General features: G+C 40.7%; 1 protein-coding gene across 8 annotated transcripts in view; it reads left to right on the forward strand.

Moving 5' to 3' along the window:
* LOC147314676 (muscleblind-like protein 1) overlaps positions 1 to 26840 on the forward strand; it is a 70518-nt gene that overhangs the window by 19156 nt on the left and 24522 nt on the right. For all 8 annotated transcript variants that reach the window (XM_086261780.1, XM_086261787.1, XM_086261779.1 and 5 more), the window contains one exon: positions 6485 to 7495. In XM_086261780.1, coding sequence (XP_086117906.1) covers positions 7322 to 7495 — 174 coding nt within the window. In that variant the 5' untranslated portion in view covers positions 6485 to 7321. The remainder of the gene's footprint in view (positions 1 to 6484; positions 7496 to 26840) is intronic.

Below are 26840 nucleotides of genomic sequence, written 5' to 3' on the forward strand. Positions count from 1 at the left end.
ATCCGTAGGAAATCAAACATGAAGGAACCTGCTTTCTAGCTTTCTTTTCTTCACCTTTGGTTTTATTTTTTTTCCCCTTTTCTGGAAGTCATTCAAAGTGAATAAATGACTCAGATCTCTGGCCTGCGTTCACAAAAATCTTCCTCATTCTTCCTCTTTTTGTCTGTTCTTTACTCTCAGATGCAGGGCTGCATGTTGCTTTAGTTAACAGCTCAGTTTCATGTGTGTTATGCTCAACAGTCCAAATTAATATTATGGTATGCAACTATATAAAAAATAACACTGACATCATTCTGAGCAACTAATGTATAATTAATTATATCTATGCTACAAATGGCAGTGTTGTTTTTCTGTTTGGCCTGTCTTTCTGTTTTATTGGCTGGCTTGCCATTTTGGCTCAGACATCCTGACCAACTCCTGATTTAAGTCTCATGACATTTTACGTGGACATTCATGGTGCCCAGAGGATGAACCCTGCTGACTTTTTCAGTGGTGCCACCTGCAGTGTGACATTTGCATTTTTATGTGAAATGCCACAACTGCTAGTTGATATTGGTGTGCAGCTCAGAATGACTTACAAAAAATTTGGTGATCTTTTCATTCAATTCTAGCTAATAGTGGATAAGTCTCTACTACTACCAATAGCTACTTAACAAATTAATCTTTTTGCTACATGAATATTTTCAGGTTTTTGTAGCCTACCTTGAGTTTTTCATGTGTGAGCAGGCTGTGGTTGCATGCAGATAAAAGCTGCGTGTGGCAAGCAAATTGGATATAGCGTCCAGAAACCATGAGCTGTAACTTTTTATTACCTTCTTGTTCTTTATCTGGATGTGGAAACAATGACCAGAGGACAAAAATGGAAATCTTGACTCAAATATTTGGATAACAGAAAGCCACAAAAACATTGGCTGTTGTCCCCAGAGGCAAATTAGGCTGAGTCGCTCATGGGGTCACAGATTTCTCAATTTTGAGCATTACATGCAGCTTCTCACAGACATAACATGATATTATTTTTGTTGAGTCTTATTTTTGTTCAAAGAAGTTGCCAAATCAGTGTTACCTTTGCAATATTATAAAGGTGTTGCAGATATGTTAGTAAGAGGGTCTTAGTAGTCAGTACTTCCACAGCAGGGGTGTCACTCTGAGCTAAATCAGTGTGTTTTTCCTGGTCAGTTGTCATATGCATGAAATAATGTAGAGTTGGGCCAAATGAATGGCACCGTTTTACCAGACAGATTAACACAAGATCAGATGGCTCTCTTTAAACGAGGAGATACGTGAACCCTGGTGACACTCGGCATTACAGTCTGCTTTGTGCTGACCACATGTCAACAGCTGGGGTTGGCCTGGAATGAGACAGAATATTCAGCCAATATTTTATTCTTTTTAATGAACTCTATGTGTGTGTGTGTGTGTGTGTGTGTGTGTGTGTGTGTGTGTAGGGGTGCATGTGTCTGTTTGGGGTTTGAAGAAATCGGGGTGTTTTGTGGGAGTGTAACATCCCCAGGTTTCTGCACTCCAACTTATTACTTTGGCTAGTTGATCTGATGGTGTAATAATATCTTCTGCCTCAGGCTATGGGAAATGGCCACATGCATTATTCACACGTGGTAAGATGTTTATTGATGACTTCTTTATTTATATATTTCCTCTGTGCCAGAGTCATTTCTCACATTTGTTACCTCTTAGTTTTAATCCTGCTTTGAGGTGAGAGTCGACTAAGGTGCCTCACTCCCTCCCCCATGTGGAACTGGCACTAATAATGCATGTAAACGTGGAGCCCCATTACATCTATATTATTTTGTCATAGCCGTTTCATTTAGGATATTCCAGAACCCGCAGAAAGCATAACTCTTAACAGAAAACTAGCATGCCATTGCCTTAGGACTCAAGGGTAAGTTTGTCTAATCAAATCCATGTACATTCTCTGTTTGTTTTCTTTTTAACCATGCAGCCTTGCAAATGAGGCATATTCCCTTTTATATGAGCATATGCGAGAGTTCAGTGCAACTGAACTGTGGGGTTATGCTCTGATGTCTCATGTCCTTTGTGCTTAGACCAAATAAAACAAGACTTTTAACCAGGAGACCCAGGATCATCCCCCACGTGGGAATATAGTTTTTGATGCACTTCAGTTATGATTCCATTGTTTTGTGTTACATTGTTTACTTAGGTTACAGAAAAGTACAACTGTTGTCCATTTTCTGGTCATGCTGATCAACACTTTGAAAAATTATAAACATAATATAGTGCATGTGAGACATTTACACTTTTGAAACTACTTTTAATAAATGAAAACAATAAAAAATGTTGAAACTTTGAATTTTTAATGTGGATTTTGAAAAACAAAAATGTTATGTGTCCTTTAAAAATGGTGGTAGGAATGCTGCACAGCTATGGTGGTTAACTCATAGGGTATGACTCTGCAATGGAAATGTTTGCAAGGCTTAGGAACTGTCCTATGAAGAACACTGTCCTGTAGTCTGGCAAATCAAGTTTAAATATGACATCATAGCCACTTGGCTCACAGTTCAAATATAATCAGAGCACATGGGATAGCTGGCACAGGCACATACATGTTATATAATACATGTTTTTGGAGAAACGTATGCTGCTTTGTATGAAAGTGAAGGTTTTGCTCTGCAAAGGTTCAAACTGAAAGCGTCTGTATGGCAGCCATAACACGAGACAGATGACTTCTGTAAATACTAAGGAAAGGTACTTTGGTGCCTACTTTGTCACACTGCTTACCATCGGATGCACTAGTGCATCTTTAATAAGAGGAAAGAAGATAATGGCTTTAGTTCGGAGAATTCGAAGCTGTTCGAGGAAAAAAATGATTACACAAATCGTGTAAATGTTAATTACCGGTGCATTTCCTACTATAACTTGTAGATTTGATGATATGTTTTAGACATACAACAGTTTGTTATTCTCGTGGGTGAGCTATGGATATCATGCTGTTTTATTAGAATCTGCATTAGTTAATACCAAGGTTTAATAGGTTTTGTCACGGGGTGTAAACGGACTCACGCGCAGACCAGGGATCCTTGCAAGGAAGACAGTGAATTTATTTACTTTCCCGGGTCCGGGAAAGATCTGTACACAGAAACTCCGGTTAGAAACAGACTGATTGCTCAACGATACAGCGACGAGTAGCACCGTGCTGCCATCTTAAGTAGGGCTCGGGATTGCGACGATAGGCAGCAGGTGTGGAGATAGCAGGTGCGTGGGCCAGGGGCGGGAGCCCATAATGAGCACCGCCCCGGCAGGAGAGAGAGAGAGAGAGACAGAGCAAAAACAACAAAAACACATGGTGAGGCACAGGGACCATGACAGGTTTAGAGAGTGTGCTATAAATAAATAGCGTGAATACATACATCAGTACAATAAATTTAAGGTTTACCATCAGTTTCAGCATTGCTGTATTGCCAGACTTCAGGATTATCATTAATTAATTTTAATTCAGTCACAGATGCCGAATGCCTTAATAAAGACTTGAGGTACACTGGATCATCTCCACAGCGGGAAGGGGAAATATAAATCTACAGGATGAGCAACTAATCTCAGTGTGACAAGCATTTTCTTCTATTTTAAATGTTTTAGATTCAGCGTTTTAAAATTACAACGGTGGTAATGAGGTAATCTTTTTCAGATGTCCACATTTATATAGCCTGCAAAACAACAAACAAACAAAGACAAACAACAAGTTAAAGTATCATGGATGTGCTTTTTCTAGTTCATCTTCACAATATTTTCGTTTCAGCTCCAGCAGCTACAACGTACCCACGACATTTGCTGCCAAGTCAGTAAGTACCATTTAGTTGGGTCCTTCGATTTTCTGGTTCTTTTTTCCAAAGTCGTTACGAATTCTCTTTCAAGCCTTTGCTTGACCTCGTGATGCTTTGAATTTTAAATCAAGCAGTCAAGATGTGATGGAAGTGCAGACTTTCTGTTTTAATTTAAGGGGTTTAACAAAAGTTTTGCAATAAATGCTTAGGAATTAGAGCCATTTTATACATTTATATCACATATTTAGATGATCAAAAGTAACTGGGCGGACATCATTTTATATCATTTCAAAGAAAATCCTTTGCTGTCAATGAATGTCCAGTCTTGAACCCATGGACATCAGTAATTGCTGTGTTTCCTCTCTGGAGATGCTTTGCAGGCCTTTACTGCACCCACCTTCAGATGCTGCTTGCTTGTGGGTTTCTGCATTTAGTTTTACTTTTAATAATTGAAAAACATGCTCTGATGTACTGAAATCAGGTGACTGATTAGGACACCAAGGAATATATCATGTCTTTGCCTTAAGAAACTCTTGGGTTTCTTGGGAAAACTCTTGTTAAGGGTTATCCATTTGCACTGTGAAGCACTATCTGACTAGTTTTGCAGCATTTGGCTGAATCTGAGCAGAGAGTATATCCCTGTACACTTCACTGCTCATCCTGCTGCTTTTATCAGCAATCACATGATCTATAAACACTAGTGACTCGATTCCAGTAGCATCCATAACAGTGCCTCCACTGTGTTTGACAGATGTTACAGTATGCTTCAGGTCATAAACCGTTTCTCTCCATCTCTGAGCTTTTCTTCTCCCATCGCTCTGTTAACAGTTAATCTTGATTTCATCTGTCCAAAGAGTTGTTTTTCTTTTTTCGGTGCACGGCTTCCTGTTCCTGAATGTAACCGGTGGTTTTCCTGACTTGTTAGTTGTTGATGCTTAATTTGTACTTCCTGTACTTCTGTCTGCATACAGGAAGTGTTGACTCACATCTTGACATGTGTGTCTTAGAGATTTCAGCATAAATAAAAACAATGTTTGAATATATGTTGATACCAGAAAGGTCAGGAAGAAAGAGTGGGTGATGTAGAAGAATAATTTTGGCAAGCAGTAGTCATCTCTCTATTCACTCTGCTGCCACTTGCACATATCCGCGCTGCCCAAAATATCAGCTTTGGGCTGAAAAAGTAGTTCACGAAGTGACTGGCCCAAATAGGAGCAATCAATGCTTGACCAAGTACTTTCATTTTATTATGCTTTTTCCCTTCCTAAGTCATGTACCTCTTCATTTTTCTTCAAACTGTCATTTTTAACTCTTGGCCACATTGCTAGACTACTGATTAAAAATCTGAAAAAAGTTGGTCCTTGATGCTCCTCTACTGTTAAATATCTGGCATCATTAAGGGTTTTTTTGTGACAGCCCAGTGAGATAAATGCTTTGATTTAATACAACCACCTGAGAGTAAGTTTTAAAGTCATGCTTAAGACTTGATATCTATCCACACAGACTTTGGTGAGTTGATTTGCTTGGTTTTTTTCTGACTTAGTTTTCTTCCTCTACACACTTTAAATGCTAATTTAACCCCACTGAAACTATACCATGTTTTGGAGTTAAAGAGGCGTTACCTAATACCAGGAATACATATTTAGGAATAGAGCCTCTGTGTGAATCACAGGCCACGGTGAGATTGACTGAGAGGTCACTCTAAATAAGGTCATTTTGAAGTTACCAGAGGACTCCTATCGAGTTGGATGCTTTATATAAACATCATACCACTGTTTCATGATAGCACTGTCACAGAAATATTTCATCTCTTAAAGTGTGGGAGACTTAGAAGTGATGTAATCACTGGTGGGATGTCGGTTTTTGGGCACTTCCTGTAAGCTGTTGGAGATTTGAGGGACAGTCATGTTCTTTCAGCAACCACTTTTTCTCAGATGAAATGCTTTAACTATCGCAGAAAAGAGTCTAACAAAAGTAAAACAAAGAAGCACGTCCCAAATATTTCCCTCTTCTGTAGCGACCTTTATCAAGTCATTGCCTCGTTTGTCCTACCCGGCAACCTTCCAGCAGTGACGCTGGGACCGTCTAGCTTGCTGATAGGCTACTTTTAATCTTACTGGGGATGGGCCGATTGTTAAATCACAAATCAATACTTTGATACTTGAGTGCTCGCCATTAGGTGCGTGTAAATACTGGCTGCAGTATTTTAGAGTATAGTTACTTGATTTTTGTTTATTGTGTTTCTTTTTTTTCTTTGTATTGTCTTGTTATTGTTCACTTGTCATTCATTATTTTCTGTTTGTTTACGGCGCTAATTCTAAATGTTAATTAATACTGATGCAGACAAAGATGCATAACATAATTGTCCCTCTTCCACTTTCTGTCTCCCCCCTCTCTCTTCTTCATGGTCGACTTTTGAAATAAATTGTCTGTGCCTGAATGCTTGAGCTTTGCTGAGCTTTCCTGTTAGCAATGTGGTGTTTGATTTTCCAGCTGAGAGCCTGGTAGTGTCTGCGAGAGCTACTGTGGGAGAGCGTGCGCGACAAAATGAATGGGAGGCAAGTTCAAATGAGGCTTTGTGTCTGAATCCAATTGTGTGTGTTTGAGAGGAAGAGTATTAGCCTTGTGTTTGTGAGCATGTATGTGCAAGAAGCGCTGTTACCCTGATACTCTTCCCTCCTTCTCCACAGAGAGAAGTGCCTTCATTCGCTGACCCCTGTGGCTGTTTGGCTCCGCTGAAGCCGCCTGTGCCTCTGCGCCTGTCCATGTCTGCTGGAGCTGCCAGCCACACCACGAGCACCAGGACTGCCATGATTGCCAGCCTCGTCCGCTGAGGCTGTCTCCACATCACTGACACCTCCCTCCTCCCCTCCATCCCTTCCTCTGTCTGCCAGCCAGACCTCTCTCCACCCATGCCACTCAGCCCTCCTCTGTGGAAGTCAAACACGCCACCTTTCTCCGCAGACAGAGGCCGATACTGAAGACACAGCGTTTTTATCGGCTCGTTTTAGCAGAAGAAGATTGTCTCTTTGCTCTCCCCTCCACCGGCCCCTCTCCCCCCCCTCCTCCTCTCCTGCTTTCTTCTCTCCTCCAGCCATGCATCTTTTCATCATGGGCCAACTCGATCGATAATGTGTTTTGCCATTCATCTCACCTGACAGTTCAGCTGAGGAGCAAGCAAGGCACAGGGAGAACTGGTGTGCATGGTGTGGGTGTTTGAAAGAGAGCGATTACAAAGCAGGTCTCTCTGGCTGTCAGCAGCCTAAGCCCTGGGTGACAGGTGCTGAAGGAGCCCCAAACAAACTCTTAGGATGGGCCACAGGTGGTAGACGACAGCAAGGCCTCTTAGGCTTAAATTCAGAGTCAGACCCTGGGGAGAAAACCTGTAAAGTCTGCCTTTTTCCCATGTCCTTTATTTGTACTTTCTCATCATTTGCCTCAGTGTTATTAGAAACATACAGAAATAGACATAACTGCATTTGCTGGATATCTATTACTCTTAATCGACCCCTCCTTCCTGGTTTAAAATGGCGGTGAATGTGACACCGATCCGGGACACAAAGTGGCTGACACTGGAGGTTTGTCGGGAATTCCAGAGAGGAACTTGTTCACGACCAGACAGTGAGTGCAAGTTCGCCCACCCTGCCAAGAGCTGTCAAGTGGAAAATGGCAGAGTCATTGCCTGTTTTGACTCTCTCAAGGTGAGTATGACAAACACCTGTGATGTTCAATCAGCACTGCCCTGTTTTTTTGTTTTTGTGGAGTTTTTATTTTTATTTTTGAGCTTATGCTGCTGACAAGGGTGGTCTGAGAATTTATCAGTTTGTTTAACTCGTCTACAAAATCGACACAAAATATTATTTTATTGCTGTGCTTCTTATGACTACATTTGGTTATACTTTGGCAATAGAATGTATATAGATCTGCATAAATACTTTTAAAAGTATGTTTGTGTGTCAGGGTAAGCTGAGATGAGGCCATAATCGCATTAACATCTGTGAATCAGACTCAGAGTTTCCTTTGCAGGCACATAACTCTGGTGCAGGACTGTTGGTTGGCACAAAGTTGCAAAGGATTTTGTGTGATCGTCACATCAACGGGCTGCATGGGAAATAGAGAAGTAGGACAGCATACTGTGTAATTCACGTTTGTATGTAAGTCTGTGGGTATATGTCTGTGTGTGCTATTTTGAGGTCATGCAGCACAGTGGGGTGTTCTCAGAAGGCTCTGTAATTTACTGTCTATTTTTGCCCTGGCACTGAGACAACACACTCCCACTATGCAACTCCTCTCTCCGAGACAGGGGAAGAAAAATCAAACGGCAGAGTGGATGGAAAGAGGGAGGAAAATGGACTGAGCTGAGATGTTGTGAAGAAAACACAAATACATATATTAAGGTATAATAAATGGGGCGAGAATTATTTATCCAATGCTTAAAAGAGATTAAAACGCCCTAGGCGCGAGTAAAGTTTTGATTAAAACTTCCAGAAGAAATGACACAGATATTTATGTCGCAGTGTAGCTTGTCACCAAATCTGTTTATAGGCTTTCAACCAATTTTATTTAATACATTTTGCAATAAGCTTAACTGCTTTTGTTGTCAGTGTAAGTGGTACGAAAGGTGGACAGAGGACAAAGGTTTGATTCTGGCGACTGGAGACATTGGAGAGGTTTTGCATCTTGACTCATGAGTGTTAGCTCACGGCAGCTAACCACTGTGGTTGGAGAGTTTTCTGATTTTGAGCCAGTTTTGCGCAGAACTGAATCTAGAGCCATGCTAAGATTAGTGATAATGTTTAATGTGTCTGCTTTACAGCTGCCCCCATCATTGTTTAGCATGTTAGCATACAAATGTTTGCCAGCTAAACACAAAGTTTAGCTGAGACTGATGGGAATGTTAATACTTTTACAAATAGAACAAAATCAGTCTAAACAATGTTCAGACCAAACTAGAAACATCTGCTTCTTGGTGATTCTGGAGGAAATCACTAAGAAGACACAAAACTTACCCTACCACCATAGTGTTAGCATAGTTAAAGAATAAACACCTCATCCTGACATTATACTCTGTATATTGAAATGCAGATACTCTAGGGGAACAAATGCCAACATAAACATTTTGATATCTCAGATGTTATTAATTTGATAAGGAGATGCTGACGTAATTTAATTCAGGCATTTTTCTTTTGATATAAAGGAGACAAAGTCAGGTGTGAACTTAGTTAAAGAAAAAGAAGAGAAAATAAGACAGTCAAGGAGGTAAATTTTGATAACACACATATGTAGGTGGAACAGCAGTGCAGTGATTAGCACCGTCTCAAAGCAAGAACGTCCTGGGTTTGGTTCTGCCGGTTTGCTGGGTTCTTCCTCTTGCAGTCAAAAAACATGTTAGGTTAAATATGATTCTAAGTGTGACTGTGAGAGCGAATGATTGTTTCTATCCACGCTCTACCCCAATGACAGCTGGGATAGGAATTCAATCGGTTAAGAAAATTGGATGGATGTATTCTTAAATTTGATGCTGCAAAATGTTATAAACGCTCATACACATCGAATATGCAGTTCATTTTTTATTTGATCAACATTAACGAGATTGGGTGTAAAGGCTGTCCAGTGGCTGAGAGCCAAACATGATGGCTGAGAGGTTTTGCATCGAAAGATCATAAAAGTGAACGTACACGGGATAAACACAAGACAAATGTACAACATGCACACACATGCCTCTAACTGCTTTCTCATTACTTCATATGTTTTATATGTGCTGAATGCAGAGCTATCGGTGAGATACATCTCTATATTTTGGCTCCAGTGGGCACAATCGTTCTGGATCCTAGAGCTCTGTGTACTCTCTTGTGCACGTCTTGTAATTTGTCCCCTATCTGATTGGCAAGCAGGGTGTTATTCTGTGTAACTGGAGACTTGAGCTGAGAGTTAGTCAAGCAGTGCAGGCCTTGGTTTATACCTGGGGATGGATTTCTTGTTAAGCCAGGCACTGTGTTATTACAGTTACGGGCTGTTTGGCTGAAGCTAAGGTGGCTTGTGTGGGTTTAGTTGGTACAGGTAAGGCAAGAATGGATAAGGGGGGCAGCTGGGGCCTTGTATGGATCATGAGAACAGACAGACAGACAGAGCTGGAGAGGGCAAGAGCAGGCGCAGCAGGGAATGCGCAAGGAAGCATAGCACTATGCACACAGCCCTTCCCTGCTCTCAGTGCCAGGGCATTCCACAGTCTACCTGCCTTCATGACAGAATGATAGATCTGCTTTATCTGCAGATGAATTCATAATACATAGCCAGGCATGGAGAAGGGGCAAGGGGATAAGGGAAGGACAGGCAGGAGAATGTGGATAGAAAAATAGGAGTAAAGGGATGGATGGTGCTAAACGTGGCTTCCCACCCCTGGATAATTTTTCACACCACCTGCCCTTCGGTGCTTTTACAATGCAGGCTAGCAAAGGAAAGGAGGACTTGTAGCAGGAGAAATAGAAAGACGCATGGATAGCTTCCTTAATTTTATCTTCTTTATGTATTGAATCAAGTCTTTCTCAGATTCCGTAAATGCACATTTTATTTTCACATCAGAGCCTTGTGAATTCTTACCAGTTGGTCTCTTATGATAATACCTTTATTTATACCTATTTATACCCAAACTTCGTTCAGCCATTCAGCAATGTCACAAAAATAGGTTTTTGTCAGTGGTGAATATGGTGGAAAGTTCCATTTACGGGGCGTATAACAGAGGATGGACTGATAAAAGCAGACAGGAAATGAGGCAGAGGCTCTTTATGATTGGCCAATATTACAGTGAGACTGACCCTCATGGCCTGGACTCAAGTAACGAAGAATACGATGTTTACAAAGACATGAGGAATCTGTCTAGGTACACAGCACAACTTCAAAATGATTTTATTTAGTTTTAATTTGCCATTGGAAGAAGTACTGATAATGTAATGCATTGCTTCTTTACCAGTCTTCAAATGTTTTCAGCCGTCATTCTGTTTAGAGGTTGTCTACGATAATAAATCAAACAGCATCTACCACTTTGTTCAAATACTCAAAACTCTTCTCTAATACGTAGGTCATTTTTTCAAGTTTTTCCAAATGAACCAGACGTGTCTACAACCCGAGTTCTCATTTTTAACAGTGAGTTTCTGTGAGTTGGTGTTCACTTTTGACTTTGCGTGCAGTTGTGTCGTATTGAAAAATTTCTCCGTTCAGCCTGCCAAGCACAGAAGTAGCTTGATGCCATGTCCTGGTGCAGAAATTCCCCTTTAGATGTCATGGCATTGGAGTGACCTTGTATAATCTCTACTCTTAAAATTATTTACATTTAAACAGAAAGAGATGCCAGATCAGGATGTACTCACGTGTGCTAAAGAGTCCGTTTCAGAAGATTTGAACAAACAATGTATTTTTGTAACTGTTTGAGAGAATGGAAAACAGTGGGATATGCTCTTCCTTTTGTCTCCTGCTGAAGGAATTCAACAGCTTGTTGCTATTAGCAGCTGGACAGAAAGCTGGTTTCACTGCAAGTGAATAAAAAGCAAATCTGGGGGCATTTAAGCTGACGAAATACAATAAACTTACCATTGGACTGTGATGGGAAACAGGTGAGAGTGAGCCAAAAAAGCCAAAGGGGTTCCGACTGGCTACTGATGACTGTGCTAAAATTATCTGACAGCGAGTTGACTTCCTCAGCAATTTTTTCTCATTAAAACTTCTTTTTTCTATAAGAAGTTTAGAACCCTTTAAAGCTTGTGTGTGTTGAATAGCTACTTTCAAAGTTACAAAATGATACATTGTTGAAAATGTGTTCTATTCTTAAAAATACATTATTTTAACAGGAAACATGAGGAAGTTTAGTTTTGCTCTTTGGGGAGCGGGAGTTTTTATAATCACAATTTCACTACGAAGATTTTTTTCATCTTGTACGGAATATATTGTTATTCCGTATTAACATGAATTCTAACAAGCCCGCTGAGGATGATCAAATTATTTGTTTCAAAGAAAACAACATTACACAAACACACACACAAACTTCAAAGTCCTCACAGACATATATTAGTAGTTTTTAAAGGAAATTCTGTGATAAGAAGGGAGCATTAAATGTTGTATAAGTAATGCATTTTCTCTGCCCTTCTCTTATTTATGCTGGTGGAACTTGAGGTTTGGCAGAAAAAAAATGTTACATGAAAGATTATGAAGAGAAAAAGTTATATTTATATTGAGTGTATTTGTAATTGTTCCTCACCTTTTCACTGAGTAAACTTCAAGGGCATTGTGTCCTGAATGTGGTGAATAAATGTGAAAAACAGCAGTGCGTGCTGTCAAGTTGTTCTCTCTTTCTTGCACAATTTAATATTTTTCTTTTTATTATTAATAGTTTTGGTTAAGTAAAAATACTTGCATGTTACACTGAGCTACAAGTATTTTGGTGGCCTACATTCAAGTTGGTCAAACGTATGGTGTAAATATAGTATATCACAATTTTAACAGTCTGTCAGCAATTTTGTTCTGATGTAATGTTGAATAATGGGCTGTTAGAGGATTTATGGTAATTAACCAATCAGGCAGCAGGGGTTTCAATTCTGCCTCTTTGTACAAAGCCAGAAAAAACATCTTATAAAGAATGTGTTTATAGAGGGGCGCTGGTTTGATTTAATTTGACTTGCTCATTGTGTTCAAAACTATAGTTGCCAGAAAGAAAAAGGCAAAAGAAAACTAACATAGACAAAGAGAAAGTTCAGCAATGAAAGATCAAACACTGTTTGAAGTCCTGCAATCCCTTTGTCCCAAGTTTTATGGCCAGTGTGGGGTCTGACTTTTATTAGGTAAGGACATATTTAGATTTGGCAATCCAGGGGATGTTCATTTCACACTCGAGCCAAACCCCAGTGATGTGTCACATAAAGCACCGGAGAACCGGACGGCCTACAGCTGAGCATACAAGTGCCGTTCCTTCCTGGATCTTTTCATTCAGCAGAGCATGAAGTATATTTTCCAAGATGCTGTTTGTCAGACCCAACGCAGCCAAGTTCTTAACTGAAAGTTTGGCCTGTAAATGTGCTGTTATTGTCTGAGCTTAATAAAGTCCTGCCACTGTTTAAGCAAATTAAATGTTCCACGCACACATTTTGCATTCAAGATTATACCAGTGATTCCACGTGTACTTGAGATATGGTGACTGTATTATTGCAATAACACAGAGAATCCCTTGCAATCATCACACCAATGGTGATGTGTGTTATTACCGCCATAAACACCAGAGTGCCTGTTCAAGTGCATTAAGGAAGTGATAGAGTGGCGCAAGCAACAAGTGAGGTTATTACAATATTTTCTTGTAAAAAGCAAAAGCTTCGTAGGCACTGAAAAACCCCCACAGAAGCTCATGTTAAAATTAAAAAAAGGTCAGCTGTTATCAGAGTCGCTGGGATGTGGCTGTAGTCTACAACAAGGTCTTATTTCTGCTGAATCCTTACTTAAAAAAACAGACTTTGATGTACCAACTGGTGGGGACTAAGAGGCACATTCTAATCAAATAAGATGGAGTATTATTATGTTTGTTTAAAGTTGCCCAAAGGACCTTAATAATTCATGCAAGATAGTCAGAGGGAAAAAACCCCCCCACTTTTCAGCTTTGGTAAACTCATTATCCTCTGAACCAACAACGCTGATGTATTTGTGTTGTAAAGTGTTTGAATCAATACTGTATGCTTAGTTTGCGATATACAAATATATTTACGCAATGATCACCTGGTGTCCCTGTCGCAGTGATCAGTGTTTAAAAGCTACACTCAACAGTCACACATACATCGCCACATTGCGGAGACACACAAGCCAGCAGCATTGGGAAGGTATAGTGACCTACATAGCTATACTGTATACCTCAAAGTCCTTGAAAACGTTTTCAAAAATGTAAGGGGTGAGCAAGAGCGGGCGAGAGGAAAGCACCGAGAACAGATAACAGCAGAATAGGCTAGGCAATATATATTGAGATCAGAGCCTGGCAGAAAACAGAAGTAGAGCTGTGAGTGTGTGTTAGTGTGTAGTCCACAGAGGGATGCAGTATATTGAATAAGAACTCTTTGAAAAGGAAACGTACTCCGACAGAGTTAATCTGCTCTGTATCTGTATTCTCCTGCCATGCTCTTCGCTCTCATCCTCTCCTCTCATTACCTCTGTTAATCTGTCTCTACTCAACCCATCCCGCCCTCCGTCCCTCTTTCTCCCCTTTCTTCTTCTTCTTTTTTTTTTTTTTTACCTTACAGGCATCCCAGACACTTTCATTTCCATTTCACACTCAGCGATTTTATCTTTTATCACTTTTCATCATATTTTGGTGAGACATTTGTTTGTCTGGGGCTTTATTAGTTAGACGATGGACAAAATTTAAGCGTCTTTGTAATGTTATCTTTGGCCTTCCGGGGACCAGAGTTATGGTGTAATATTTTTACACAAGTTTTATTCATTTTATATATATTTTTTTAATTAGAGTGCAGTTTTTAGTTCGTTTCCAGGCTGTTTGCTCATTTCACTGTAATTACTTCAGTAGTCTACAATCATTATGCTTTTTTGCATATTTAACATATTTTAGTAAACGAGCTTCTTTTTTTGAGTAATCAGTTGCTGGGCAGTCACAGGTGAGCATTGTTAGCAGATGCTGTGTCCTGGCATTTGGGAGCTCCCATTACACTTTGAAAAATTAAGGAAGTGAAAGCTAGTTAGCCTAGATTGCTAAAATTAGCAGTGATTCCCATTAGACTTTACACTCTGTGGCAAAAACACTTATGTCAAGGGCTGCTTCACTGCAGAAAATTAGAGTGAAATAAATTAGACTGTATTTATTTATTTTTTTACCAAGTAAGTGTGCAGAACAAGTTACATACCAGAGAGTATTTGCTAATTTTCTAGCTGATACATATTTCAGTTTGACCCCAAAGTCCCCTTTTGCTCACTGTGGGATCAGTACTTTTATACTTCTGTTTGTTTCTTATGATTTCTGTAGATCCATTTTTATATTGTCTGGTCTTCCTAAGCAGGATATACTATATATAATCTTTCACACATATTGGCCTAAGAGAGACTTTTATTAGCACATTGCCATGAACTGAGGAGTGAAAACACGCAGCCAGCAGCTATTAACTTTGTCTGGCTATATTCATGAGCAGGTCCTCCCTTGAAACGTCTCCTCTAAATGTCTCTCTTTCCTCAGAGAGGCCACCATTACATCCATCTGTGGATACACTGCATCAGCATAGACGCACCTACGCACACACACACATCCATCTTTAAACATGCTGCATCAGCATGGAGACATGACACAACAACACCAGAGCCAAAATATATACAAGGGCATTCAGGGATAGCCTCCCAGCTCATGGAAACTTCCCTCTTTCACCTTTTGGTACCCTTCATTTTTCAACTTGTGAGCTTTCTGTGCGTATTTCTCTACAAATATGTGTGTCATTCTTCCTACATTGCGTATGCTTACTTCTGCATGTGTTTTCTTAACAAACTGGAGGGCCCTGGACATTTAGAGAGTCTGAAGGTAATATCAGGATATCTGCGTGCTGAGTCGTGATGTCCCATTGCTATTGCTGCTCCTGCTGCTAGTGCTGTTGTGGATAGAATATCTAATCAGTTATGGCGCGATCCATTCCTGTTAGCCTGTCTCGACTCCCCCCATCCCCGTCCCCCGTCTCACCAAACTAACTCATCGCCTTTCTCTGCGTGTGCTGATCGCTGTCCCTCCTCCGCCTCCACCTCCTCCCCTTTTTTGACCTCACCTCTCGCTATCTTCGGGCTCCTTTCAAAGCTCTCCATTTGTAATTCTTTCAGGTTAATGTAATAAAACAAACATTTAAATTAGACTGCAGACAAGTAAGGTGTACGGGGGTGGAGGGTGAAGTAAATGGAGAGCGGAAGCAACAGAACATTAATTCACCCCAGGACAGAGAGTCATCTGCCAACTTGTTTTCCTGCTTCTGTCGATTGGCTGCACCGTAATTCTGCCTACCCCCGTCTTTGCTCCATCTCCGCTTCTCTCTATCCGTCACTGACCCCGCACTCTTCATCCGATCGCACCAGTGCGGGCATCGTGCAGTAGCTCTTCTGAAGTGTAATCATTCACTTTCAGGTTCCAACACATAAACACACAAACTGACATGAGCAACAAAGACTTACTCTCGCCTGCAGACACCCACTCACACAATGACACAAGCACACTCGCTGATCTCAGTAAAGCACAAAGGGTCCTGAAAAATAATAAGTATTCACCTCAGGTAGGTGATCACGATAGAGTGGCTTTGGTGCCTGGTTAATGATATTGCAGGCTAGAGCAGGCAGGAAACTGGAGGCTGGGCAAGTCGCACGCTGTTGTGTCATTGGACATTTTGAAGCGATTATGTGTCGTCATGGAAGCCACGGCAGGATAGCTCGCAAATCACAACGCATTGGAACAGAGAAATTAGAATCATGGATGATCAAAGTGGAAACAAAGGCAGACGTGTTGTGCGGGCAGTCTGCAGCGCTGCTTCCAATAAGAGGCTGATAGTTGTGGTGTTGTGTGAAACCAAACTGGATTGAAATGAATGTCTCCACACGACAAACTGTTGTGTCTTTGAAAATTGTTTTTCATCTACAGTACTGTGCATTTTCCAGGACAATGAGAAATAGGTGCAGTGATTGAAACAAACTGCTTTTAGCTGCTCCCGGGTCACATGAAACATGTAAAAACACAGATTAAGACATAGTATATAAGGCAAAAACAGAGGTTATACAATTTTAACAAGTCAATATTTGGTGTGAACAGTTTTATTCTCCAGTTGTGTAGTAGTTAACACATCCTGAACTCTTTTAGCAAAGCTTTCTCATTTTCCAGGCTTCTTGAAGGACATTCAAAACTCCTCTTTGGATGTTGGCTGCCTCTTATTTCATTCTAGGGTTAAGATGATCCCACAGTGCTTCAATAATGTTGAGGTTCTGGGGAGGCCAATCCGTAACTCATAGTGTTCCGTTATATGTTTTTCTATCAAGGTTTGCAAACATGCATGCATGGCATTATGTTTGGGATCATTGTCATTATTAACATTTTACTTCTAAACAGCTGGTGTTAACATCGAGCCCATACTGCATACTGTTGCTCTCTTATTGTTACGCTTAGGGAGTATAGACTCATTTGATTACAGGATGAAAACAAAACAGTGTCTTGGCTAATTAGGCTAATTGCTAAAAACTTCAAAGCCTCGCTGAAAGACAAGAAATGTATTTGTGTAAGCAAACCTCAGATCCTAACAATCAGTGTTGATATCAAAAAAATAACTTATAAAAACAACATATGCATTACTCATTAAAAAGGTATTTTTTGATTGTTATTCATATTATTATTATCTTCACAAACATTTGACAAAAAAACCCTAATGGTTAACATCCTTAATGTGAAGACATATTAAATTAGAAATGGTTAAGCCTGATATTTTGAAGGGATTTACTGACCAGCTACGCTTGGTGACTACTCTTAGCAGAACCAAACCTTAGCTGCGCTCTCTGTACAACCTTCAGTTCTGAAATACAACAACGACTTTTAAACACATTTACATTAAACAGCATAGATATTAATTAGGGTTTTATTTTTTCACCTTCTGAAAAGGCCAACTAAGCAACACATTTGACAAATAACTATAAGAACTGAATGGCAAAATACAAGAGGTATGAAAAACTGCCTCTAAAGTTTCCTAACTCCCGAGCATCCTAAAAAAAATGTTTGCAGATATCCAGTTTCTTAGCCATGAAGTCCAGCCGGATTAATGCAAGTAAGAAAAAATAGTTACAGCAGCTGCATGCGCATTTTGCTGAACATGTTAAACATACTTCTGTGCTAGATTTGTAATTTGTTTAAGTGCTACGATCATGTATTCCTGCCAAATGACCTCCATTCCCAATGGAGCGCAGTAAACAAGATTCAGCTGAGTGTGATTACTGTCTTTGGCATCTGTCATTGGCGTATTTGTCGTTTTGTTTTTTGGGGTTTTTTTGCCTCGCATTTATAAACATGCATTCATGAATTTACTCATTGCCCTCATCACTCCTTCCTTTAATTAGAAAATAATCAGAGTTGGATGAGAGCTTCATTAAATCTCATCCTTGAGAGCCGTCAGCCACAAACACAGGAGTGGGATATTCATCACGCTTGTGAAAAGAACTCGGATTCCTCCCCTCACTTTGTTTTCTTTGCTCGGAGATAGAGTGTTGGTTGGGAGGACAGCGTCAGCAGACTTAGAGGAGTGACCAAGCGATCAAGTCAGAGAAACAAAGGGTTTTAATGGAAGGGAATGAAGAGGGTGGGAGGGAAGTACAGAAAGTGAAAGAGTAGGGAAAAGAGGAGGAGAAAATGTGTGAGAGAGAGAGAGATCGTTAGAGAAGTGCTAATTAACAGAAACCACACTGTTTATCAGCACTTTGTCGCCATGCAGTATTGATCCTTCATGACCATTATGGAGCGGATGTTTGGCTGCTTTCAGCACGGCTCTTCTCTCCTTTTCTTCCTACAAAGACTACCTGTAAAACCCACCCGGAAACATGCAACTCATGCAAACCTGAGCAAATGAACACATGAAATGAAATAAAACAAGTAAACAGTGACAAATAGAACAAGGTGAGATGACGCAATGAGACGGTGTCATTTGCAGAAAATGTCTGCATCACCAGTTGCATCATCGTGACATAAAAGACACCGAGAGTGTAATCCCTGCAGAGACACAGATGAGGCACGAGGGTGGCGTCAGAAAGGAAAAGAGACTGTGTAGCAACGAAATAAAGTGAAAGACAATGAAAGAGTGATGGACAGAAATCAAATTATGTCACATGGACAATGATGGACAGGTCGAGAAAAGGGAAGTGCAGGAAGATGGTGTGTAGATGGAAGGAAAGTAATAACAGAGAAAGGGAGTGCGGAAGTGAACGGGAGTGGTGCCAGCCAGCTCTTCGGCATGTGCAATATTGAAGAATGTCTGTAATATCCCTTTATTGTTATAGTGCATGTTGCAGGGCTTGCTGTTAGACATTGTGATTCTTCAGGAGGCTTTAACTGGATTACATCGGTATCAGGCTCAGCCATCAGAAGGGCTACAGCAGCTGTGTTGTGTTGGGTCTGCCGACAGCTTGCTGTCTGTCACCGCAGTGTCTACCACCGCAGCTTCCCTGCTGGTATTTTAAGTCTAGACTGGACTACATGTCCTCACAAATATTTGATCTGAATGACATCTAGAGTGCAGTCAGATCCTTATTTTCTCAAGCAAGCTTTTTCATGTAAGCTCCTCTATAAATTCTGTTCAGTTTTAGAATTTGTTCATACTTTTTTCTTTCTAATTGGCTTTGTGGATGGACAACATTACGTGTTGCGACTACAGCGGGATACAATACGTGGCAGTGGCAGCTCTGACAAGATGAGTCCATTGTGAGAGAGGCTTAGAGAAGGTGATCACCCTGTCCAGCGTTTCCCCGCTCTTTGCTGAAGTGGTACAAGCCGACTTTGATCAATGTGGATCGATGTGGATGAGTGTGCAGCCGGAAGGCGCTATGTGAAGACGGAGGGGGGTGATGGCCCTTTGCTCTGCTGTGCACAGTGTGTGAGGGAGAGAATTAAGACACATTGTGTCATGCTTTTCTACATGATATATCACCCCAACAGAATACATCCTTAACCCGTGACTCCATCTCAGTCTTTGTTTCTATTCTTTCTGTCCGTCTTTTACTTTTGCTCCCTTTTGGCTCTTTACAGGAAAAAGACACTCTGTGCTGAATCCTCCTTTCCTGTAGAGAAGACAAGATTCTGAGGGGGGGAAAGACGCCTATCTATCTGTTTTTTTAAACAATTCTTACTTTTGTTCTGAGTGCTCTTGGGTAGTGCACATGGGAAATGGGTAACTTCATCATGAAACCATCATGGAAATAGAAGAATCTTGCACTGAATAGCTAATTCCTTTTTACTGTTGTGCTTATTTTCTTTTTCTTTTCCCCCAACAATGCCAAAACTCGTCATGTATCCCAAAGGCTTCAGTTTAAGGATTTCCAGCTCTGCAGTTGTTGATGATACAAAGGATTACATGCTGTATTACTGTTGTTTCCTTTGTACTTCCCTTCTATTATTAATATAATCTTTGGAGAAAAGCATTTGGCTACGCTCCTCGAGTGTGTGTGCTTTAAGAATGCCTGTGCATCATTTTGTGTGTGCTTGCAGTGGGTGTATCATCACTCCGTGGAGTAATGAATGCTAATCCTCTCTTATCTGCTTTAACCTCAAGGCAATGACACTAGCTGCTGATGCCAGTACAGTGACACCCTTTGTTGAAGGAGTATGTGTGAGCGTGAATGAAGATGTGCCACACATGGATGTAAGAAGAGATGTCTCTACTAGCATTTGACAACTTGCCCTCAGTTTTTCACACTCTGAAGCTTTAGGTTGTGGTCTTTTGATTATCTGCCATGTCCCCCATGACTCATCAGAAGAGCTGAATAAAACATTCCAGCCAGCTGACTTTACTGCATCTGATCTTGACTCATAAAAAAAGAACAGTCATTTGGTATTAAGCCCTTCTTCAGGTCATTATGCAGAGAAGGCATCGAACTGTTTTTCTTGCTCTCCAGCGACCAGGTCAAATGCAGTTTTCACTGGCTGAGAGCAGCGCTCTCTGTTGCCCGTCTCCTGTTGCCAACAGCATCTTTTGTTTTCACTTCGGAGCCACTTTATGTAGCTGCTAAAGATCACAGCACAAACCAAAGGCAGCTGCCATTCTTTGTCAGCAAGCATCTTTTGTTCATTTACAAGGACAACTCCATCTTTTTCGCCCCGCCTTGAAATAGAGTCATAAGCAAACAATTAAAAAACAAAACAAAAACTCTTTAGCCCACCTCTTAATGAACACTTAATGACAATAAGTGTAAAGCAATTTAAGCAGAGTGAAAATTGATGGAGAGCAAGATATGAAAAGAGGGGGAAGGTTTAGATGAAGAAAATCCAAAAAAAGAACAGAGGTCTGTCCCCAGCAGCCAGTGACGCCCATACAGTATAACTGCAGAACGAGCGTTACAACGATGGGCAGGAAATAATTAGGTCTAAAAGCTGTTGAATCCTGTCTGCCTGTTCAACAGTCTTCCATTAAGCCTGTTTTAATGGGTCTGCTCTTTGCCTGCCTTTTTGACAGAGTGAATGGGAGATAAAACTGAATTAGACTAAACTTTAAAGATTGTGAATAGGGAACGCTCAGACAGAGAGTGAAGGAGAGATAAAGGCCGAGAGAAAAAGATGAACGGATAGAGGATGGAGGAAGAGGGTTAATTGAAAGAGGAATAGAGAAGAAGGGCCAGATCTCAGGGGCTGTGGGGTGGTCTCTCTCGCCTCTCTCTGCATTGCTGTCTATATGTGTGTATATGTGTTTGAAAATGTGTGTATTTGTCTGTCTGAGGGGAGATAGCGTTGTAGACTAAATGAGAACAAAGCTAATTAGGGACTTTGCCTTACCCAACTCTACAATGACGTTCCCGCTGGAGCCAAGATAACACTTCCCACCTATAATGCAGCCGAGAGGGTCAGACGCCACAGAGACTTTTTTTTATTTGAACGTTTTCATCCCGCATTTTAAAGCAGATTCTATAAGCAAGTAGGGCTGTGCGATATGACCAAAATCTCATATCCCGATATTAAGACATATATCGTCCGATAACGATATAAATCACAAAAATGTAACATTTTCTGTAAATTCTGTGAATCTCGGGCAGCTCGTCTTGCGGGAAGTGTTTTCAGCTGGGCGTCGAGTGTTTTAACCGATGCATGAAATTATACATTTTTAGACATAGATTGTAACGGCCGCCATTTTCTTTGTGAGTATTTATTACACAGCGTGCTGCGGGGGAAAGCCTGTTCTGTTTGAGTCTAAGGTTTACTTTTTAGCACCTGACAGCTCTTTTTTGCTTCTTATCCGCAAATACTCTAGATCAGGGGTCCCCAATCTCAGTCCACGAGGGCTGGTGTCCCTGCAGGTTTTAGATGTGTCCTTGATGCATCACAGCTGATTTAAATGGATAAATTACCTTTTCAACGTGTCTTGAAGTTCTCCAGAGGCCCGGTAATGAACTAATCATGTGATTCAGGTGTGTTGACCCAGGGTGAGTTCTAAAACCTGCATGCACACCGGCCCTCGTGGACTGAGATTGGGGACCCCTGCTCTAGATCTTTCACGTGATTCTGTGTATTTTGAAAAGTCTCAACAGGATCTTGAGCTTTATTGTGAAAGGTTTATGTGGAAATAACAACAACGCATAAAAACAAGCGCTTGTCTGTAGTGTGGTTATATTAAATATAAGAGAAAGAGAGAACTTTAAGAAATTAATATAGCCACTACAGTGACCATCAAAATAATGAAAAAATATTGCCGTAAACAGTTTATTTTGCGATACCACGAAACAAACGATAGCGTAAAATGAAACGATAGACGTTTTGATATCGTCATCTGATATATATGGTTATATCGAACAGCCCTATAAGCAAGTGAAAAATAAAATGAAGAAGTCTGAGCTGTGTGACTTTAGTAAAGGAGCATAGTGAGCAAAGATGAAAAAAGGCTCTGCTGCTGACTTGGTCACTTTGACGTTTCATTTAATCCTTTTTTTTATTTCTTGGGTGCTAATGCTGACTTTTTTTAACCATGCTGGTGTTCACTTTCAGACCGGTCAGCAGCAGATACAGAAGGTATGCCTTATCCTCATTTGCCCGGCCTCAAGGGAGTCTAATGATTACATGGTATACACTCTCTGAACCAATTCCAGTGCACTCCTTTAGTTGTCGGGTGGCCCACTGTGAAATAAGTCAGTACTGGTGGTAAAATAGCAATGCCACTGTAATTCCTCAGACATTTCTGTCCACTTCATGTGATTTCAGCAAGTACCTGTTTCTTGATCATCTGTTTGGAGGCTTTCATTCATTTCCTCACAGCAAAATGGAAAGAATTTCAAAATCTGTCCTGCATGGGATCTGGGTTTTTTTTCACGATTAAATCCAGACAATCTTAACAAAAAAATCCTACCAAATTCAAATTCTAGGCTTTTATCATTATTTTTTGATATTTTGATTGATGTGATTTAGCCAGTGTATTCAGAGCAAATAAAAGAAGCACTGGGATTTGTGAGCTCTCTCTGTATCTTACCTTGAAAAAGGACTGATTAATGCAGAGCATAATATTAATTTTTTTTTAAAAAAGGAGAATGATAGCCAGTAATAAAAGAATCAAAATGTCAATGCTCCTTTGACATGAGCTGCTTGAGTTAGATGTGTCCGTCGTGTATGGTAATAGATCACAAGAGCAGTTCAGCTCAGCAGCAGCAGAGTGTTGTCATTAGCCACGGGGGCTAATGATTTTGCCCCGTCATTAACTTCCTGTGCTAATGATTTTGTACCAACGTCCACCCAAAACATGCTAACACTCTGTGTGCTATTGGGCAATGTAATTGGTGTTTTGGCTAATTGAGCACTGCAGCTAAAAGCTTTCCTCGGATTCTACGTCAGCCGTGACGTTCGGCGGTATTCGTCCGCTGTAATGTTCCATTACTAGTTTCTACCAGGTGTGTTGCGTCACCTCGTCTATCATTGTCTGTGATTCTTTTGTCCACACGTCTATCTTTGTCGTTGTCTCAACGGCTTATCCCTCTGCCCAGTTAAATGAGATTTTAAGGTCATTAACTGATCCAGGCTAATATACTAATGCACCTGGGGTGTTCCAGATTTAATAAATGATTGGATCGAGATAATGAGACTTATATAGCCGGCTGGTATTAGCTATGGAACAGGGAGAGGTGGAAAAAGGGAAGGCAATGAAAACAGGATGTTTTTTGTCTCCGAAAAACATGTTTCTCATCGGGTTTACCTACTAACATACTGCCTGATTTGCCAGTGGTTTGCAGCTGAGCTGTATTGCTTAATAAAAATTCTGTTTTAGAGTGTGTATGTGTGTCTGTGTGCGCGGGGTGTATGTGTGTGCGTACTAACAACATTGGCTTGTCTGGCAGCACTCTGAGTCCTCAGACAGGCTGTTCTTTGTACCGTATCTGATGTCATATTTTGTCTGACGTATGCTTGCCAACAGGACCCTTTGGTCAGGAAAGCACATGCCCCAGAGTGCGTGTCTGCGTGTGCATGTGAGCTTGTGTATTCTCACCACAGCCCTCAACCAGACGGCACTTTCTTGATTGATGCATGTCTTTGGGAGCAGGAGGGAAAGGCAGTTCCACTGAGAGAGAATTAATAATGCAAAGGGACTTGGAACGGTGGCCGTCCAGACTTAAGCTCTACAGTTGTCACACTGGTCACGGTGTTCACTGTGCAGCCGTGGTTTGAGGGGAGCTCAGGCACACCGAGAGGAGAGACAGAGTGAAAATGCGGAAAAGATCAGATGCTGTTGGATTATGTGTGGTTAAGTTGGAATGAGTCATTCTGGATGGGTAGATTAAAAGATCATTCAGAATCAGTGTGTGATTACGGGAGTGAACGCGCAGAAGGACTTTGTGGAAAGCAATGTGCCATTCAGCCCTTTGGAGGATATACTGTAGATACATGCCAACAAAGGCACAGCCGAAATCACTTGCACAGACCACTTTGATTAATATTAATATGAAAAGCACACTCTGCATCTGTGTCTCTGTCTGTCTCACTCCCTTTTGCTTTTCTGTAGCTCTCTCTGACTGTCTGCCTTCTACTTCTTCTGTTCTTGTCTTTGCCTCTGTTGCCAATCTCTGAGAGGAGTTCTGCCACAGGTTTTATTCACTGGAATTCCTCAGGCACATCTTTCAGAGAGCTGTCAAAGCACCGCAGGCAACAAGTAAGACCGACATTGCGAGTTTCAGATCACAGCGCCCCGAAACATTTACATGTACGCAAAAATAGTGATTCGATGACTTCGTAAACATGTGGGTCAGCGTCTTGACCCTTGATCCCTTTATGTATATAATACATTTTAAGTTCAATTAAATTTTATTTATATAGTGCCAAATCACAACAGCTGTCGCCTCAAGACACTTTATATTTGAAGGTAAATCCTCTACAATAAAATGATCAAATGATTCACTTTGAGCAAACACTTGGCAACAAAGGGGAGAAAAATCTTCCCTTTAACAGGAAGAAACCTCAGAACCAGGGGATGATGGGAGCGAGACATGACAAAAAATACACTTACATTTGATGACAAAATAAAGCAGCAGTTAAAAAAACATATTGACAGTAATTACTGCTATGGAATAGTGGTATTAATAATACAACAACAACAACAACAACAACAACAACAACAACAACAACAACAACAACTACTACTACTACTACAGCAGTAATAGTTTGTATAATTCCTGAAATTAAATTGTTTTATTCCTTCTTATAAATACATGACACACTTATTAGGAAAAAACAAAAAGCAGATAATTACCAATTCTGTGCCCCACAAGTCACAACCAAGGGTCTCCTTAAGATTAAAGATTTCAGAATAAAATCTTTTTATATCCACTCACTTATCTATCACTGTATGCTGACACAAATTGATATGTTAATCTTTGTACCGGCTTCAGTCACAGAATTATTACAACGGTGTGCAATAAACTTGCGATCTTGAAATGGCCATGTTAAAGTTAGGGACCTGGTGTATGACGACTCACAGTCATGTGCCGTTTTCAGAGAGAATTTGGTACGTCAAGATGGTGATAAAACAACAGAGACAGTCAGTCTGCTGACTGTCTCTGTTGCTCTGAAACTACATAGGTACTTGGCAGCCATGCTATTATATAGGAATATAACCAGAACCTTGCATTTAAATGAATTAAGTCCACTGTTCGAAAGAGACTCATCACAGGCGAGTTTTGCTCATTTGGGCAGATTGATTGGAATCTGGTAACAATTTGTTGTATTTATTAAGTCAGCAAGCATTTTAGTAAGCAATTATTTGTAAACATTTTCCAATCTGTGTGAGAGGAACTGCAGTTTCTACAAGGATTCCGATTGCACCTTGCAACCGAAGGTGGTTGCCCAGACGTCGAGGATGTTGCACTCTCGACCAAAACTCCAATTTTCTGGGTTAAACTCACAATCTGGAAATCAATCAGTTTATCTACTGACTTATAACTTATTATTACTTATGACTTATTGCCTCTGTGGGTTTCAGAAACTCTCAGTGTAGCTGTCGAACATCTTGGCCAAGACTTCCTTGTTACTTACTGTGGCGGAGGTTCGGTCGCTGGCTCAGCTGCAGGGGAGGTTTGGTACTGTGAGCTCAAGGGGCAGTGTCAGGGAGGTTCAACGGACAGGTGTGCATGATAAAGCTAATGAGATTTCTCCCCTTTATATAGTCAAGCTGGAGACCAGCTGGAAAGTTGGTACTGGGTGCCGAACCAGAATAACCTGCATGTGTGGAACTATAATAAACATGGGAGAAATCTGGTTTAATGAGGCTAAGGTGATTTTTAACAACAGATTGCTCTATTCTCCATACACCTTAATAGTGAAAAGTGATTTCCTGTCTTTAAAGTGCTAACCATTTAACTATTCTTTGCTTCAACTAAAATATTGGGAAGGTAAATTGGTTCAAGTGTTAGAATCTGGATTTGAGGAATAGCTACCTCCATTATTTGGAGAGTGAACCAAACGTGTGAAACTTGCTTAATTCTTAAGAAGAAAGAATGGGGCAGGGAGTTGCAGAGAACTGGACCTGAAGAATTGGAAAAAGACAGAAGAGACAAAAATAAGATGAGAGGAGAAGAAGATGGAACAGTAGGGAGAGTGCTTGAGAGACAGATGCTGGTAGTCTGTTAGCATATTAACGTCTCCATGGAGGACAGGCAGACAGGTGAAAAGGCACAAGAGAGAAGCCAAAACATTAACATCACAGACAATGATTGGCAAGGACCACGGGCTCATGCATGGCATTGTTTGGAGAACAACAACGCTGCTATAGATAATGGCCCTGCTGGTGAAAATAGAGGGGGATGAATATATTAGGGCGCTGACCTTTCTGAATG

The sequence above is a fragment of the Aulonocara sp. 'chitande type north' Nkhata Bay genome, linkage group LG14, assembly GCF_057382095.1.
Source record: "Aulonocara sp. 'chitande type north' Nkhata Bay isolate Kocher_YH1m ecotype deep benthic linkage group LG14, A_spYH_male_GT1.1, whole genome shotgun sequence".
NCBI classification, from domain to species: Eukaryota; Metazoa; Chordata; class Actinopteri; order Cichliformes; family Cichlidae; genus Aulonocara; species Aulonocara sp. 'chitande type north' Nkhata Bay.